The sequence below is a fragment of the Sorghum bicolor genome, chromosome 2, assembly GCF_000003195.3.
Source record: "Sorghum bicolor cultivar BTx623 chromosome 2, Sorghum_bicolor_NCBIv3, whole genome shotgun sequence".
Classification (NCBI taxonomy): Eukaryota; Viridiplantae; Streptophyta; class Magnoliopsida; order Poales; family Poaceae; genus Sorghum; species Sorghum bicolor.
Genome location: NC_012871.2, coordinates 58,391,473 through 58,411,134, shown reverse-complemented (window position 1 = coordinate 58,411,134; position 19,662 = coordinate 58,391,473). Strand labels below are relative to the sequence as shown.

The 19,662-nt window shown below is 44.9% G+C and overlaps 3 protein-coding genes across 3 annotated transcripts; 2 read left to right on the top strand and 1 right to left on the bottom strand.

The window, feature by feature from the left end:
• Positions 208-2,446, top strand: LOC8055798 (probable cinnamyl alcohol dehydrogenase 8D). The gene is made up of 4 exons (XM_002462305.2): positions 208-557; positions 1,023-1,136; positions 1,243-1,762; positions 1,829-2,446. The coding sequence occupies exons 1-4, from the start codon at positions 223-225 to the stop codon at positions 2,186-2,188; spliced, it is 1,329 nt and encodes a 442-aa protein (XP_002462350.2). The 5' UTR covers positions 208-222; the 3' UTR covers positions 2,189-2,446.
• LOC8056235 (probable cinnamyl alcohol dehydrogenase 8D) lies at positions 4,801-6,693 on the bottom strand. The gene is made up of 4 exons (XM_002460142.2): positions 6,300-6,693; positions 6,063-6,176; positions 5,428-5,956; positions 4,801-5,317 (listed from the first exon to the last, which is right to left on the bottom strand). Exons 1-4 carry the CDS (start codon positions 6,377-6,379, stop codon positions 4,958-4,960), a joined length of 1,083 nt encoding a protein of 360 aa, XP_002460187.1. The 5' UTR covers positions 6,380-6,693; the 3' UTR covers positions 4,801-4,957.
• On the top strand, positions 14,693-16,716 carry LOC8055797 (probable cinnamyl alcohol dehydrogenase 8D). Its single transcript, XM_002462303.2, has 4 exons — positions 14,693-14,862; positions 15,252-15,365; positions 15,470-15,989; positions 16,149-16,716. Exons 1-4 carry the CDS (start codon positions 14,774-14,776, stop codon positions 16,512-16,514), a joined length of 1,089 nt encoding a protein of 362 aa, XP_002462348.1. The 5' UTR covers positions 14,693-14,773; the 3' UTR covers positions 16,515-16,716.

Genomic DNA, 19,662 nt, shown 5'->3' with positions numbered 1-19,662 from the left:
GAAAGCGTGTGCGCTTGGAGACCTTCTATTTTTATCATTTGCCAAGTCCAAATGTCAACTCCCTTGGAGATGACCTATTTTTATCCTTTGCATTTTGTTATAGGAGTTTGCAAATAACAACAAATGCCAAGTCAATTTGTCAAAGCCTTTGGAGATGCTCTAACAGAACCTCGCCACATCAAACAAAGAAACTAAGTCCCTATCCTTATCAGGATTTAACGCATGAAAAACCTGATACATTGCCGCATTGGCCCCTCAACACTCCACACTCCACAGCCTTTAGGAGCAGCAGTTATGTCATATCATTGCCGCGCCCTCGTCCAGGGTCCATTTCTCCACCCGCCCTTCTCCCCCGGAGCTGCTGGTGCTCCTGCTCCCTCGCTCGGAGTTCGTGTAGGGTTGCCCTCGAGAGCTCTGCGGTTGCCGCGGCCAGCAAGGGCGTCCGTGGAGAAGCGAGAGCAGCAGGTGACGATGGAGGAGAAAGCCGGCCAGGCGGCGTTCGGATGGGCGGCCAGGGACGCCACCGGCGTCCTCTCCCCCTACAACTTCTCCAGAAGGTGGTAACATCTGTCACTGTCGTTCAGCACTCTCTGCTTTGCTCGTGCGTGCTTCTGTTCTGCCATATCCTATGATTATTGCTGCTCCTGGAAGATCTCTAATCAATCTTACCTTTTATACACAGTTTCAGATTTCTAAATTCGGTTACTTTGGCTTACCACTGACCTACCATATTTTTTTTTATTTGTTCTGTCCCCTTTGTTCTTGTTTTGTAAGACTGTTTGCTCGTTTAAGTTAAAGCAGGAAACAAAAGAGAGACAATAAGATTCATTACGCGTATAGAATTGGGTGAACTTTCAGCTAGAGCTAGCTGAGTAGCTTCCCCTTTAATTGTTTCTACTTTGCTGAGCTTGGTACCGGCTGATGAACCTATGTTTTGTGGACTAACAAATGTTCAGAGTTCTTCCTTTCAGAGTTTTACTTACCTCAGTTCATGGAATCCATTTCGCTGGTTCCAATTACAGGGTTCCTAAAGACGACGATGTCACAATCAAGGTGCTCTACTGCGGGATCTGCCATACCGATCTCCACATCATCAAGAACGACTGGGGAAACGCCATGTACCCTGTCGTCCCCGGGTAATCGAACTCGCCGCGCGCCGAATGTTGCAAATGATTTGCTAGACGCAACCACTCTGGTAATATGTCCTTTGACGATCCGTTGGTTGGCGCGCGCGGTGCGCAGGCACGAGATCGTCGGCGTGGTGACCGGCGTCGGCGGCGGCGTCACGCGGTTCAAGGCCGGCGACACGGTCGGCGTGGGCTACTTCGTCGGCTCCTGCCGCTCCTGCGACAGCTGCGGCAAGGGGAACGAGAACTACTGCGCCGGGGTGGTGCAGACCTCCAACGGCGTCGACTACGCGCACGGCGGCGTGCCCACCAAGGGGGGATTCTCCGACGTCATCGTCGTGAACGAGCACTACGTGGTCCGCGTCCCGGACGGCCTGGCGCTGGACCGCACCGCGCCGCTGCTCTGCGCCGGCGTCACCGTGTACAGCCCCATGATGCGCCACGGCCTCAACGAGCCCGGCAAGCATCTGGGCGTCGTCGGGCTCGGCGGCCTCGGCCACGTCGCCGTCAAGTTCGGCAAGGCGTTCGGGATGAAGGTCACCGTCATCAGCACGTCCGCGAGCAAGCGTCAGGAGGCGATCGAGAGCCTCGGCGCGGACGAGTTCTTGATCAGCCGGGACCCGGAGGAGATGAAGGTGTGCCGTCATTTCTCCACGGTCACTTCTGATTGCACTGGAATCTGTAGCTAACGCCGATTGCAGGCGGCGACGGGCACCATGGACGGCATCATCGACACGGTATCGGCGTGGCACCCGATCACGCCACTGCTTGCGCTGCTGAAGCCGTTGGGGCAGATGGTGGTCGTGGGAGGGCCGAGCAAGCCGCTAGAGCTGCCGGCGTACGCCATCGTGCCGGGCGGGAAGGGCGTGGCTGGGAACAGCGTCGGCAGCGTCGGGGACTGCCAGGCCATGCTTGAGTTCGCGGGGAAGCACGGCATCGGCGCCGAGGTGGAAGTCATCAAGATGGACTACGTCAACACGGCGATCGAGCGGCTCGAGAAGAACGACGTTCGCTACCGCTTCGTCATCGACGTCGCCGGCAGCCTCGGCTCTGCTGCTTAGGCATGGCTGAAAAGTTTGAATCGGAGCCCAATAATTAATTAGGTACGGAATGATGTTTCGACGCTTGTTGATGAGTTGGAACTTGGTCGTGGCTTTTGTGGCTCTAATTGTTTGGTGTACAAGTAAGGAAAATAAGAGGGAGACAGAGTGCTGTTGCCTTCGCTGGCTTGTATGGAAAGTGAATATCCATTAATTAGGTCTTTGTTTGGATGTTATCATATTCACCTTAACTCAATGTGTTGGTCGATTGGGGTGAAATTTAGTTCAAGTTATACTCTAATCTATTTTAACGTATGTAAATTGATGCGAATCCAATTACATCCAAATAAAATAGTAGTCGACAACATTAGATAGTGTTTGTTTCACATCCATCGGAACACACATCACGCGCATAAACTGATATGAACTAATAGAAATTTGATACTGTCCAACCCGAGCCTAATCCATTCGTCTGATTTTGTCTTCCTCAAGGGCTCGAGGCTTCGACATCTTCATCCGCCGTCTATTCCCACTGCCTCTTCACGTCCTAACGTGACTTCACCCATTTGTGCCCAATGCCAACGCCATGTTGTTGCCCTTCCTCTGCCTTCTTCAGTGTCTAATTTCGTCCAGATGCAACTGGCTACGGTGTTCACAAAAGTGCGCCACCCACATCGTGAGTTAGGGCTTCTCATCTTGTCGAGGATTGTCTGTGTAGTGATCCGCTCCGCTGCGTAGGAATACCCCACGTAGGATTATTGGAGGGTGATGTCTACGAATCCAATGTCCTTGTCGGGGAAGAAATGATGTTGCACGCCATATGAAGGCCTCCTCAAGCTAAACGAGCGCTGACAGCCACCTGCATCGCTGCCTCGGCCTTGTCACCATCAACCATGCCTCTCAGTCATCCGAACAACTATCAGGTGCTGCGCAAGTTTGGTCTTGGTCTTGCTGTTCGGAACTTCTAGAAGCAGATGCGGCGCTAGGTGCGGAGCTAGAAGACAAAGCCCTCGGCCTCGATCTTGTTGTATGTCTAATTCCATTACATTTACAGTCAGAAACCAAACAAAGTTAATAAACATTTAATTTGTTTCCATTTCCAGCATCTTCCTTTACTGTTTGAATCTCATTTACATAATGCAACCAAATAACATCTTAATGGGTTTCTCCACATGTTTGTTGATATATAGGAATGACAGTGGGTTGGTTTTGGATCGGATATCTACAAATTTGAGGTCTAATGATTTTGGTTGTGGGTTTAGTTTAGCACTTACGGATTTTCAGTTTTCGGATAGCCAAATGGTGATAGGTTTGGTGTAGATTACACATTTTTTCCCCGTGAATCACCATTGAGGCCCGAAGCAAATTTGGCCACTAGAAGCCCATCTAGAAACCCTAGGTATAAAACTATCTCTCATTTCCTCACCCACTCGACGGATGGTGCGAGACTATGATGGCTTCTTAGCCGTTGCCCGTCCAGGCATAGGCGCCCACCCACCGCCTAGCAAGGCCACAAGGGCCGGTGCACCTAGCCGCCCACCAACTGCTGACTGGCGGCACGCTCAACAGGTGCAGGCACCAATGACATAGCATGTGTGTGCCCAACAGAGGTCGGCAACCGGCGTACCTAGCTAGGGCGGAGGGGGGCAGGCCTGCATGGTGCCAAGTAGCGCATAGGGCAGGAGGCAAGGCCTAGCACGACAAGCCCGCTGTCACGTTTGAGTCGGTGGCACGATACGGTAGGACCCACGTCCACCATGGAGGATAATAGACGCCCTTTGTCGTCCCGGCGGTGCATGTGGCGTGACATAGTGATATTGCCGCGCCACTCGCGCTGGGTGACCAAAACAGTTAGTTTGTATAATATCATTTTAGCAATGGTTATTATTAAAATATTGATTACAAAGATTAAAAATATAAAATCATAAGTAGTATGGGTCGATTATAAAGAAATTAGAGGGTCTTTTTTGCTAGATGTGCGGATTTCGAAGCCTAGAATGGCCACCTAGGCATCGAATCGTGCGGTGCCAGCACCGAGCAGAACCAAGCCAACATTAATAACTCTAATGTCACGTAGAAAAGAAAAAAATTGATCGGTCAACTTAGGCCTTGTTTAGATCAAAAGGTTTTGGACTTTGATACTGTAGCATTTTCGTTTTTATTTAACAAATATTATTCAATCATGGAGTAACTAGGCTTAAAAGATTCAGCTCGCGATTTACCGGCAAACGCAAAATTTTTCAGATTCCCCGTCACATCGAATCTTTAGACGTATGCATGGAGTATGGAATATAGACGAAAATTAAAACTAATTGTACAGTTTGGTCGGAATTGACGAGACGAATCTTTTAAGCCTAGTTAGTCCATGATTGGACAATATTTGTCAAATACAAACGAAAGTGCTATAGTGTCGATTTCCCAAAAATTTTTAGAACTAAACAAGGTCTTAGTTGTACGATAAAATTCGATACTACAAAGAATCTTAAAAAGTTTTTTGTTTTTTGGGTGAACTAAATAAGGCCAAACAACGTATCATGAACGTGGTACGAGCCCTAAGTAAGTCTACAGCAAAACTTGGATGGAGAAGATATATAAAAAAGAATGAAAGTGTCGTGACTTGTGAGGACATAAAGTTCAGAATAACAAGAGCATCATCAGATTCAGATCTCGTGCATTAGGAACTTTGTCTGGCAGTGTTACAATACATCACACGGCAGTGCACTCTATAATTTTATTATTGCACCCGACTGGTACACAAGAAGCAGGCACCGTATTCTGCCGCGCGCCTAATTAAGCAGCGGCGCCCAGACTGCCAGCGACATCAACGACGAACCGGTACCTGACGTCGTTCCTCTCCAGCCGCTCCATGGCCGTGTTGACGTAGTCCATCCTAACGAGCTCGATGTCCGCGGTGATGCCGTGCTGCCCCGCGAAGTCCAGCATCGCCTGGCAGTCGGCGATACTCCCCACTCCGTTCCCGGCCACCCGCTTCCCGCCCGTGATGATGGCGTACGCCGGCAGCTCCAGCGGCGTGCTTGGCGCGCCGACGATCACCATCTGCCCCATGGGCTTCAGTAGCGCCAGCAGCGGCACGATCGGGTGCCCCGCTGACACCGTGTCGATGATGCCGTCCATCGTGCCTGCCGCCGCCTGCGTACGTACGTACACACAACATTGCGTCAGTCATCTCATCTGCCATGGCAGCAATCGACGGTCGGTCAGTCACAGGAACTGAACGTGAGCTAGCTAGCAGCTGTTGCCTTCATCTGCTCGGTGTCGCGGCTGACCAAGAACTCGTCGGCGCCAAGGCGCTCGATGGCCTCTCCACGCTTGGCAGGGGACGAGCTGATCACCGTGACCGCCATCCCGAACGCCTTGCCGAACTTGACGGCGATGTGGCCGAGGCCACCGAGTCCCACGACGCCGAGGCGCTTCCCGGGCACGTTGAGGCCGTACTCCACCATGGGGCTGTACACCGTGACGCCGGCGCAGAGCAGCGGCGCGGCCCCGTCCGGAGGCAGGCTCGCGGGGACCCTGACGACGTAGTGCTGGTCCACCACCACCACGTCGGAGAAGCCACCCTGCGTGGTCGTCGTCGTCGTCACGCCGCCGTCGCGGGCTACGCCGTTGGAGGTGAGGACGAGGTCGGGGCAGTAGTTCTCGTGCCCCGTGCTGCAGCTCTCGCAGGTGCGGCACGAGTCGATGAAGTAGCCCACGCCCACCGTGTCGCCGGCCTTGAACTTGGTCACGCCGGCGCCGACGTCCGTGACGACGCCGACGACCTCGTGCCTGCACCGAAATGAGCGGCGGCGTCATCCTCAATGCCGTGCTGCTCGATGGAAACACTGGATAAATCCGTGCGTCCTGGCTTGCTTGGTGAAGAAATTAAAATTACCCGGGAACGACGGGGTACAGTGCGTTGCCCCACTCGTTCTTGATGATGTGGAGGTCGGTGTGGCAGACCCCGCAGAAGAGCACCTTGATCGTCACGTCGCCGTCTCTCAGAACCCTGAAACCATGTCGATCACTCAGCATCGCATCCCCATCAAACTGATCGTTCACGAAGGATGAATTTGACAATTTCAAAACAAAACAAAACAGAGCAAACTAGGCATGGAGCGAGAGAGAAAACCTCGAGAAGCTGTAAGGGGAGAGGTGTCCGGAGGCGTCCCTCGCAGCCCACCCGAGCGCCGCCTTGCTTACTTGCTCCATAGGAACTCCTTGATTCCGCCCTGCAACCTTAGCTTGTTGTCACTCTGCTTCGTCGTTCAGGGACCAGGATGATTTGCCGGTGCTAAGCAGTGGTTAAGTAAGAGTAAATAGACTGTCAGTGCTCAAGCAGGCCCACTTCAATGGTTTCTTTAGTTGGCACCCATGGTTGGATCCTTGTGGTAGAACCTACCACCCGGGGTCTAAGTCTTCGACTTGGCATTAGTGTTCGTAACTTTTTCTAGATTTATTATGGAATTTAACGGTACTATGTTTTTAATGGTAGACGAGCGAACGACCTGTGCTGATTTCGTGAATCTCTCGTCATCTGCCGGTGTGCGTATGTTTTCTCAGAAAAGAAAAGCAGCCGGCGGCTAAGGTTAACATCGCTTTCTATCCGTCTTTGAAAAAACAGAGTGGAAACGGGAGCAGATAACCTGATTGGCTACGTTGTAAAAATATTAGGCACGGTGAACAGCTCGGAACACATGACTCCAGATTTTGCTGATAGTGGTCAGGAAAATATACATTTTATCCTAGACAAGTAAGGCCTTGTTTAGTTCACCCCAAAAACCAAAATATTTTCAAGATTCCCCGTTATATCGAATTTTGCAGCACATGCATGAAGCACTAAATATAGACGAAAATAAAAACTAATTACACAATTTACATGTAAATTGCGAGATAAATCTGTTAAGCCTAGTTACTCCATAACTAGACAATATTTATCAAATAAAATTGAAAATACTACAGTCTCAAAAACCAAAAAAAATTTGAAACTAAGCTAGGCCTAAATATGCTTCTAACTTGCGTAGTGACGGGCAGCTCACTGGTCCCTCCAACTTTTGCTCGTGGGCGGTCCGGCGGTCGGCTGGCGTTGATCTGCCTAGGAGTGGCTGGTACTATGCATAAACACAAACTTTTAAAACCCTATAATTCAGGACAAGATTAATAATTGTGGTGATTGAATTATACATATTGGATTAAGATAATGGTTATCTTGGCAGTTGGCACGCATTTGGTCAAAGCTACAGAATCGATCATTTTTAATTTAGGGTTGGTGACGGATCGAGAGATATACAACTATTATAATATATATAATATATGCAATGTGACCTTCACAGCATGCATATTGCACCACATTGGTACCCCAAGCGACGTGTAGTCATAGCTACCACATAGCACACTATTATTGTTTGTCGCGATTGCTACTCACTCCATCGATCTCCACCAACCACCGTATCACCCTAGGTTTGGTTTGGATGTAGCATATCAATTCACATTCGTTGAGTGGATTAGAGTGGAACTTAAACTAAATTCCATCTCTAATCCACCCTAACACATATGGATTGAAATAAATTCGACAACATCCAAACAAGGTCTAGTAGATAGAAGTACTCTGAAATGTCTGAAAGTTCCTTTAGTTAAGTTCGTTAGCCTTGAGATGCTGACTAATCTTTGGATGTAGAATGGTTAATTAATTGGAACAAGTATTGAGTATGTATGCATCAGTATACCTTGTACATATATATAGCAGTAAGTAATCAGATTTGTTCAAATCAAGTCTGGCCTGGAAACGTTTCTCTATTAAAATAGGAATCACTTGGTAAGAATCGTTGAAACGTTCGGCTATTAATTCCAGATTCTCCTTGAAATGAACTAGAATCACTGCAAAAACACCTTTTTTTAGTGATTCTCATTCCTAACACAAAAACGAAAAATGTTTCTCTGAGAATCGGAAATATTTTTGTCATCTATTTGGCTGTTTGACCTCGGAATCCGAAACGTTTCTACCATCTAAAGGGGGTCTAAATTTGCTGCATATATATGAACTTAGACAATGTGCATCGAGTCTCATGACTTTACATGAATGAATCAACGAAATGGACTACAAAGCGCGCTGGCCGCCGCCAGCCGGCGGCTTTAAGCAGCTGAGAGCCAACACTGCTGGGAGCAGGTACACTGAATAATGAACGGCTTACGTGCTACCTGACGTCACCATACGTCCATGATAGCTGCGCGCAGCTTCGCTATGGCCTTGTTTACTTTCAAAAAATTTTACAAATTTTTTCAGATTTCCCGTCACATCGAATCTTTAGACGTATGATGAAATATTAAATATAGACGAAAATAAAAACTAATTACACAGTTTGGTCGAAATTGACAAGACGAATCTTTTGAGCCTAGTTAGTCCATGATTGGACAATATTTGTCAAATACAAACGAAATGTGTACTATTCACATTTTGCAAAATATTTAAAGGATGTAAATGTAAATGGTCCTTTCAACCCACGTTCTTCTTTAGGCCTTGTTTACTTCACCCCAAAAACCAAAATCTTTTCAAGATTCCCCGTCACATCGAATCTTACGCTACATGCATTGAGTATTAAATATAAACAAAAATAAAAACTAATTGCACAGTTTACCTGTAAATCACGAGATGAATATTTTAAGCCTAGTTACTCTATGATTAAATAATGTTTGTCAAATAAAAACAAAAGTGCTACAGTTCCGAAAACTTTTCAGTTTTCGGAACTAAACAAGGCCTTAGTGTAAATATTAATAAACTAAGTAAATAATTTTTTTCTCTTATTTTTTTAGTTTATTTAGTTACACTAAAAAAGAACCACATGTATCCGTTTGGAGCACCCTTCCATCTGTGTCCAACACCGTGGTTAGTGAATAGTGATTATTCCAAGTTTACAACCAACCTACCATCCTGGTTACTGAAATGAGAAGTGATTGAGGGCGAGGCAAGAGGAGTGTTTGTTTAATGGCTGAAGGCAAGGGGGCGCATGGGTGGGCAGCCAGGGATGTCTCTGGTCACCTCTCTCCTTGCCACTTCTCACGGAGGTATTCCTCCCCTGACTATAGCATGTGCATTAAGTTAGCCTCGGTATAGAATTTTATGGTGTTATTTACAGGACTACCATATTATTTAGAATGAAATAAGTATGTATAAAACACACATTTTTAATGAAAAGTTTATTCTATAATTTTATAGACAGTTAATTCAATGATTTATAAAGAGTTAAATTTTCCACTAAGACTGGTCTTACGGAGCTAACCCGCCATCTTCGTATATAATAATGGTGCGACGTTTGATTTTGATTTTCAGGGTTCAGAGAGACGACGACGACGTCACGATCAAGGTGCTCTTCTGCGGGCTTTGCCACACCAACCTCCACGTCATCAAGAACGAGTTTGGAAACACCATGTACCTTGTCGTCCCCGGACATGAGGTCATCGGCGTCGTCACGGACGTCGGCCGTGGCGTGACCAAGTTCAAGGCTGGCGACACGGTGCGTGGGCTACTTTGTCGACTTCGCGGGTGAGCATGGGACGTCGCAGGCAGTAAGCTTGGTGTCGCTGCTTAAGGGCGATCCAGCGACTAGAGAGGAACGATGTCAGGTACCATTTCATTGTCGACGTCGCAGGCAGCAAGCTTGGTGTCGCTGCTTAAGGACTCGTTCGTTTACTTCGAAACATCTGTCCTGAAATTATTCTGGTTGGAATGATAGACTTATCTGTATGAATATTGATTAGCTGGAATAATTCCTGGCTTCAATCCAGGCCAAACGAACGAGGCCTAAGTGTTTAGGCACCCTCAATTCCAAGTTGTCCTGGTTGGAGTACGCAGCCATTGCATGTCATGCAGGTGGGTAATAATCAAGGGTAGAGTTTTGGGTTGTGTTTCTAGATCCATGAGATGATGAGTCACCATGCGTATATGTGTAACATTTTCAATAAGTTCCTATGTATGTGAACTATCACTTTTCCATATTAATTGCTACGCCAAAAGTTTCCAAATTCTATTTGTCAGATTGGAGATTCTAGCAAACTTTGGTGCATTATCTCAACCACTACTACAACAACAATTTCTGGAAGCGCCTTTTTTTACTCATGGTTCGCAAAATCAACCATCTTTACAAATAGAGAGGAGGGGGACAACTTATTACAACCCATCTCTATAAATTGGTTTGGTGGTTTAGACCTAACATCTTAACTTGATGTGGATGCTTGCAGTTATTTGGATGTATATCATAAGATTTAACGGTGCTATTATTTTTTATGCTAAACGATGTGTCCATCAATAATGAGGGACATATGATTACTTCATTAATCTTAAGATCTACCGATCTAATCTTTTCAGGAGGTGTTCATAATAAACCATAATGATAGACTATGTGTACATATATGCATATAAACACCCCAAAACAAAAAAAAGAGCCTATTCTATAACCCAACTAAGAGCAACTCTGAGAGACTAAAAGAGATTTTGGTTATGCAAATATAACTATCTTCTATTCTGAATTTTTCTCAAGCCAAAAATAGAATACTAGAATGACTCTCTAGAGGGCGCATGAGATGTAGAAAAGCCGTTGGAGAGTGAAAAGATATAGAAAACGGTTTTATAGAAATGATTCTCCAAATAATGATTTAAATAATGATTTAGATAGTGAGGTTTAGAAAGACTCTTGGAGCTGCTCTAACATGTCCAAAATCAGCATGTCCGCCTGCCACACGCCACTTGGTAATTGCCAAAATTATTCAGTGCACATTCTACTCGGTAGAATCGTGAAAACCTTTTTAAAAATATACTTAACAGTTTTTAATAAATCGAATATCACACATACATCTATAAATGTATTTTGTTGAATTTGAGATTCAAACTCAATATAAAAAATTATATAAAAATGATATATTTCAGATGCATATGCACGAGAAGACAAATTACGAGAAATTATGTCTTCTAGTGCATATGCATCTAAAATTTGTTATTTTCATATGACTTTTTACAAAACAAAATTTGAAATCTCTAAATTTGTTGCAATGTGCATCTACAGATTCATTATGTACAGTTTGAGATTTTTTGAAAATCCCTAAGAATGTTTTAGTAAAGGATTTTTATGATTTCCCCGATAGAGAATTTGCACCTTGTTTAGTCCCCCCTAAAGTTTACTCCCTTTCCCATCAGATGTTTGGACACATGCATAGAGTATTAAATATAAACTAAAAAATAACTAATTGCACAAATTGTGACTATTTTACTAGATAAATTTTTAATCCTAGTTAGTTCATAATTTGACAATATGGTGCTATGGTAAAACTATAGTGAACATGTACTAATGACGACAGATGAATTAGATTTAATAAATTCGTCTCCTGGAGTACTGAGATTTTTTTTTAATTTATTTTATTATTACTATCCACACTTGACAGTCGACGAGACACCCTAAAACTTTACCCCTAAATTTAAACAAAGTCTAAATAAATATTTTTACGTAGGTAATTTCAACTATACTAGGGGTCTAAGCCCAACAATCCTTCGGCCCATGTATGTGGTGCCCTATCGGTTTGCTTATTTAAGCCCATGTTTTTAAATTTTAAATAAATTTGGTTGCGCTCTGTAAAATAAATCTCAGACTTTGTTCAGTTCGTAAAAATTTTTAGATTTCAATATTGTAGCACTTTCATTTTTATTTGACAAACATTGTCCAATCATGAAGTAACTAGATTTAAAAGATTCGTTTCACCGATTTACACTGTGCAATTAGTTTTTATTTTCATATATATTTAATGCACCATGCATGTGCCGCAAAATTCGATGTGATGTGGAATCTTGAAAATTTTTATGAACTAAACAAGGCCTCAAGTCAACTCATTTCTCCCTACCTTATTGTTTCGTCCTAGCTTGTCCGTTCCTTCGCCGTTCATTCGCAAACTGTTCGATATAAACTTCCTCCACGAGCTCGATTGAGAGATCGACAAGGTTATTTTATTATCTAGTAACTAGCTTTGGCTGTAGTTGCTAAGCACATTCGTCACCGCCGGCAATGCGGCGTATACGCGTCACTGCATAGGTCGTTGCACAGGTAAAATAAACGCCAGAAATCTCGGTCAGAGCTCAGCAAACCCGATTTGGTCCAACAGTTTAGAAAGTCATAAATTCTGTTTTTTCACTGCATAAGTCATAAATTCTGTTTTTTCACTGCATAGGTCATAAATTCTTCAAGAGACTCTCCGTTACCTTTCTAAACGGCAAGAAGAGATTTAGTGAAAAACTATCCTCCAATAACTTTTCTCTATGGTTATCTAAATATAGCTATTTTTTATTTAGAATTTTTCGCTATCTAAAAATAAAAGATGAGTATGACTCTCTATACTATGCATGAGATATAGAAAACAATATTAAAGAATAGAAAAAATATAGAAAATAAGTTTTATACAAATAAATCTCTAATAATAATTTAGAGAGTGAGATTTAGAAAAGCTATGGCATATGCTGCTCTAAAGTTCCGTAATAACGACTGGTATGCATGTTTGGTCCGACGCAAGGAAGGGAGCTTTTAACTAATTCGAAAAGAATTCTCGACTTTAGTTGCACGGCTTAGATTGAATGGCAACATTAAAATTCTAGTTAACAGAATTTATGACTTTACAGCTCTAATTATTGGCTCTATGTACAAAAGAAAGAAGAAGATCGAAGCCATTGAGATTTCATTATCTTCGAGGTGCAGCTAAAAAGGATTTTTCAAGACAAATATGCATTTACCATCTTGTAAGTATACATTTCTCTTTCGTCAGTACATCTCTGTCTCTACGCTTTGAGTAGCATTCTAGGGTCTGTTTGGTAGCCTGGTTGTTTTTAGCCTGGCCCCAATTGTAAGCCAGGGCACATTGGGCCTGGTCTACCTCGCCCAACAGGCCTCTGTTTGGTTGGCTGGGCTAGTACTTTTGCCTGGGCTGGTTTTTGTTTGGTTCACTGCTTATACAGTTGGCTTGTATTGCTGAGGCCTATGGACATCTGTTTGGTTGGATGTACATCCATGGGTGAGGGAACCGTTTCTCTGTTTCGGTGGGTTTACCCCGCGGTCTCCCCCACGATATCAGCCCGGCCCTTACCCCTTCGACTTCCTCGCCTCAGCCCTCATTCATTCACCTCCCTTCTCTCTCACCCGAAGTCCGCTCCGTTCCCCGAGCTCTCCGTCGTCTTGGCCGAGGCTCCCCCGAGCTCGATGTCGGACGCGCCGGAAGCTGGAGGGTCAAGCGCGATGCGGCGCAGTCTCCGTCGCTACGAAGGTGCCACCGGGTGCCCATGCTTCTCCGACCGTGAAGAGCCACGGCGTGGTCCGGCCGCCGTTGTCCACAGCGACGACACAGCGTCGAGGATGCAATCTGTGCGCGCCGAGGAGACTGACTCAGCGGACTCAAGCAACCACAGCGCCACCCAGCTCCTCTCCGATTCGCAGGCAAGATTTATCCACACGCGCACCTAGGGTTTCGATTAAATCCCCTCTCTCCCCCAATACCCTCTTTTCCTTGTTCTGTACCAGAGATTTGATTCCGTATACATGATTAATCCCCGATGTGATTCCCGATTTGATTGTCAATCTCTTTTGGTTTGTCCTAGCCGTCTTGTACCAAATTGCAGTTAGGGTTGAGATAATTGAATCGTCCATCTCGTTTTGGTAATAGGACAACAGCGACAGTGCGGTTCCTGACGCGGTCCTAGAGCCAGAGTGGTCAGGCTTGGGCATTGTTCGTATACCCAAGTGTGCTCATTCTCGCCATGCGACGCTGAAGAAGGCAATCGGTGGCAAGCACGCAGGCCGCCGCTTCCTGGGGTGTGCCCTTCAGGTGGTTCCTTTCCTGACTTTGTATTTGTCATTTGAATCTTGTCCCCACTAATGTGTTATGCAAACTGGTTTTTCATTGAATTAGAATGAGGAGGAGCAATGTCAGTTCGTCGAATCGCTTACCAGAGGGGAGGAGGAGCTGCGCCGCCACCGGCTGGGGCGCGACGAGGACGGACGAGGACGGGGGCGAGAGCACGAGCGAGAGAGAGGACTGGCGCCGCGGCCGAGCGTGTGAACAGTGCTTGGGAAACCCTAGCGGGGCGGTGAGCGGCCGGTTTTATACGGTGGCCAGTGAGAGCCACTGCGGGCGCCCCGTCGAGGCTGGCCCAAGCCAGGCCCCAGAAAAACGGCCGCCCCGTCCGTTTTCTGGGAGCCAGGCTAGCCCATGTACGGAGGCCGCGGATGGCCTGGCTTAGGAGAGAAAACCAACAACCAAACAGGGCCAACTGAGCCCCAGCAGGCCTGGTTTGGAGTTAGGCAGGCTACCAAACAGGCCCCTAGTCTTTTGACTTCAGCGTTGTAAATAATAAACTGTGTAAATAAACGTGGGCAATGTCCTGCGCGAGCAACAGGGATACATACGTACGATCTGACGTCGTCGCCGTGCTCTTGGTGGCCACTGGTCAGGCTCCCTGTTCGCCTATTTAAGCTGTGCTCGGAAGTTACCAACGGCGTACCACACCTAGAGCTTCATTCTTCTGAACGGAAAAGCCAAGCAAGGTTGAAGAGGCAGATCAAGCGAGCTCTAATAGTTTTCATGGATATGGAGCAGGGCTGCAAGACGGCTCACGGGTGGGCTGCCAGGGATGCCTCCGGCCACCTCTCCCCTTACAGCTTCTCAGCAAGGTCTGTCGATGTCTCCCTCACACAACCCTTCTTTAGTTGGCTAAAATTTTGAATTTGGCTACGGTAGTGTTTTTCGTTTTATTTGATAATTAGTATTCAATTATGAACTAATTAGATTCAAAAGATTCATCTAGCAAATTACATATAAACTATATAATTAGTTATTTTTTAATTTATATTTAATGCTTCATGTATGCGTCTAGAGATTCGATGTAATAGATCCAAAAGAAAATTTTTATGAACTAAACAGGGCCACCCAAACATATATGCACACGTCTCTTTCCATGTCTAATTGCTATGCACGTACGGAGCATTGTACGACACTGCGTGTGGCCGTGTGGGACATGACATGCATGTACTCACGATGTTCTGCTTCACGGCGATTTCAGGATTCAGGGGGACGCCGACGTGACGATCAAGGTGCTCTTCTGTGGCATCTGCCACACGGACCTCCACGTCATCAAGAACGAGTGGGGCAACGCAATGTACCCCGTCGTCCCAGGGTAAATACATACTACAAACATGCATGTCGTAGCCTCATCGTCGTCTAAGTGCTCAGATCGATTTTCTAATCATCTAACGGTGTGCAAGTCAACGCATAATGCAGGCACGAGGTCGTCGGCGTCGTCACGGACGTCGGCCATGGCGTCACCAAGTTCAAGGCTGGGGACACGGTGGGCGTGGGCTACTTCGTCGACTCCTGCCGGACCTGCGAGAGCTGCAGCACGGGGCACGAGAACTACTGCCCTGACCTCGTCCTCACCTCCAACGGCGTGGACCACCACCACCACGGCGCCACCACCAAGGGAGGCTTCTCCGACGTGCTCGTCGTCAGCCAGGACTTCGTCGTCCGCGTCCCGGAGAGCCTCCCTCTCGACGGCGCCGCGCCGCTGCTCTGCGCCGGGGTCACCGTGTACAGCCCCATGGCGCAGTACGCGCTCAACGAGCCCGGCAAGCACCTCGGCGTCGTCGGTCTCGGTGGCCTAGGCCACATGGCCGTCAAGTTCGCCAAGGCGTTCGGCATGACGGTCACCGTCATCAGCTCGTCGCCCGGCAAGCGCGACGAGGCGCTCGGACGCCTTGGCGCCGACGCGTTCTTGGTCAGCCACGACGCCGCGCAAATGAAGGTAACAAAGGCCAGCCTGTTCGCTTCAACTTCTTCGGCAGTATTTTTCTCTCACAACAAATCAGTGAACAGTGTTTTCTGCCACGAATAAGGTTATGAACATGCACTTTGTTGAGCACGCGTGCGTGGTACCTGATGCAATAGTGTTATGGACGCACAGGCAGCAGCGGCCACGTTGGACGGCATCATCGACACGGTGTCAGCGGGGCACCAGATCGTGCCGCTGCTGGCGCTACTGAAGCCCATGGGGCAGATGGTGGTCGTCGGCGCGCCAAGCACGCCGCTGGAGCTGCCGGCGTACGCCATCATCACCGGCGGGAAGCGGGTGGCCGGGAACGGCGTGGGGAGTGTCGCCGACTGCCAGGCGATGCTGGACTTCGCAGGAGAGCATGGCGTCACCGCTGACATTGAGGTGGTGCAGATGGACTACGTCAACACAGCGATCGAGCGGCTCGAGAAGAACGATGTGAGGTATCGCTTCGTCATTGACGTCGCGGGCAGCAAGATGGAGGAGACCGTTGCTTAATTAGGTGCCCGGATGCGGCGCGGTTCGAGTCATTGTCGTGTGAAATCGTTTGCTCGTGTCGTGTCTTTTTTGGGGGGTCCACGCAAGTCAATAAACTAGGCAGAACACTGGGGCCACATGTTCTGCACTTCTGCTATTCAATGCTTATGTACGTTTAAATTTTGAAATGTGATTGAGATTTGAGAAAGAGGATGCTTAAAAACAATTTGGCTATTTTATGGTTGTTTGTGAATCATAATACGGACACAAATCGGCTAGATGTAAGGGTTGGCACTTCACAATAAGGTTGGGGGTAGAGGTGTCAATGGATGAATACAAGAAAAAAAAATGCCAAATCCAAAGCTACCTTAATATAAAATGACTAATGTCCAAATCCAATACTTTTAAGTACAAATTCATCCAATATGATCCAATAATAACAAAACTATTTTGTTTTAGACATGAGGAGGATATCCCCATTCACATTGAAACCAACGGGAATACTTGCTGGGCACCGACTCGCTCATTCCCAATAACAAAACATTACAACAACCAGTTAATTCTATATGTCAAAGCTAGATCTAAATTTTAAAAGCTCGTGTTAAAAAACTCATTATGATTTTTGTACGTACCTGTGTGACTAGATATGTACATGACCTTACTATAATGAGTTTTTTAACACGAGCTTTTAATTTTAAAAGCCCACTACTTTTGTACGTACCTGTGTGACTAGATATATACATGACCCACGTTGAAAGCCAGACTCTATAACTAAAACGTCATGTTTACACTTTAATATTATAGCAAAATTGAATAAAATTTATCGGAGATAATTCAGTATGGTTGTTCACTACCTTGTGTAGATCGGTGTAAGTAGATATATAAGCGGGTCCCATGTCAAAAGCGGGACTAGAGAATTTAATCCTCATATTCACACCTCAAATTTTTTAGCAAAGTCAATTGGGAGTTTCTTAAGATGATTTAAGAAGATTGCCTACTAAAATTTTTGCAATTAACTAAAATTTATTGGAGATGACTAAATACAATTGTTCGAAGTTTAGTGTAGACCAATATGACTAATATATACACAAGTCCGAAATCATAAACTTTAAACTAGACATTAAAGGCCGGTCTCCTCTCAAGTGGTCAAGTCTACATAAATCTAACAGACACTTATCTGTCTTAGCTAATGCCCGATAGATTTTGATGGATCAAACGATTATGGAAATTCAATCCAAATAGATCCCCTCAAGATTTTTTTCTGAATGGGTACAACTTAAACACACACAATTCACATATCACACTACACGTACACACATGCACATGCAAATTTCTAGAAGGAAGAAGTCCACTTTAGGTCCCTCAACTTTTGCAAAAGTCTGTTTTTCATCCCTAAACTTCAAAACCGGGTAAAATACATCCCTTAATTTTTGAAACCATGCATATTACGTCCCTGACATGTTATGAGCGGTTTTGAAGGCAGTTTTGTCTTTTTTTATTTTTATTTATTTTGGTTAAATATTTGTAAAATTATAGTAAATCACATAAAATTCATAAAATAGTAAATCTGATTTTGTTGGACTCCAAATAAGTAGATCTACATAGTGAACATATAATATAGTACACTTTAGTACAAAATTTTTATTGTAGCTTTAGATATGTGTTTTTCTATAATTAATTAGAATAATTCATAGCTATAGTTTGTATGGTACACTTGTGGTGAATTTTTTATGTTGGATTAATTATTATATGTTTAAACTATGGTAAAAATTTCATACTCATTAGGTCATGTATAACTTAGTTATAGATTTATTATAATTTAACAAGCATAAACCTAAATAAATCTATAACTAAGTAATACGTGATTCAATGAGTATTAAATTTTTACTATGACTCAAACATAGAATAATTAGCTCACCATATAAATTTCATCACAATTGAACCATAGAAAATGTAGCTATAATTAGTCTAATTAATTACAGAAAAACATAGATCTATAGATGCATCAAAAAAATTTGTACTAGAACATACTATATTATATATTCAATGTGTAGATCTACTAATCTAAAGTCCAACAAAATTGAGTTTTTTATTTTATGATTTTATGTGATTTATTGTGATTTTTCAAAACATTCAGCCAAAATAAATAAAAATAAAAAGGTAAAACCGCTTTCTAAACCAGGTCAAGGATGTAATGTGCACAGTTTAAAAGTTGAGGGATGTATTTTGTCCAGTTTAAAGTTTAGGAACGAAAATCAGACTTTCGCGAAAGTTGAGGGACGTAATGTAGACTTTTTCCTTTCTAAAAAATTTTAAGATAGCCTACCACTGAAACCACGGGCCCATTCGCAGATTCCCTCAAGATACATTCATAACAATTATAGTCCAATTGGTTGGATTGTCCAAATCCACTACCACCTCTCTCTGGACCTGAGCCAGCCCGAGCCCACAGATAACCTGGCCCGTAGCTTTTGATGGACAGGGCCTAGACAGTGTCACACCCAATTTCAAGGAAGAAATTGAATGCATAAACTTATGTGCGCCCAGAGATCAATTACACACATAAGTCACAAATTAAATATCATCATCGCAGTGTTTACAACAAACGTAGTTATTACATCACAAAGTCTGGCATAACAGCGGAAATATAAATATGATAATCTAAGATAACTATCTCATGGCCCTCACACAGGGAAGGTCGACTCGTGAAGCACAAGCCTAAAAGTCCTCCGAGTAGTCCTCATAGCTACCACCATCTGTTACCCATCCGGAATTTTTATCCAAAGAAAAGAAATATACAAGCGTGAGTACATCTCGTACTCCACAAGCATAGCATGAGGATTTATGAGGCTCAAACAGGCTAAACTAGGTTCACTGCATCAGCTTTTAGTAGGTCAGTGTTTTATCATTAATTATTTTAGTTTATGCTTAAGCTCCCAAATATCCCATATGATCAGTTATTAGAACCATAGTAAGTCAATAAGTCACATTAAAGCATAATTATACATCATCATGTACCATAAAGACATCAGTAACCAGTTATTCTGTGAGTTTTCCGGGCCGCTCATGACCGTGAGCACGACTGTTATAACAGTTTTACACTCTGCAGAGGTTGTGCATTTTCACCGTAAGTCGTGTTGCCCGCATGCCCGGGGTCCGTCGACCCCCA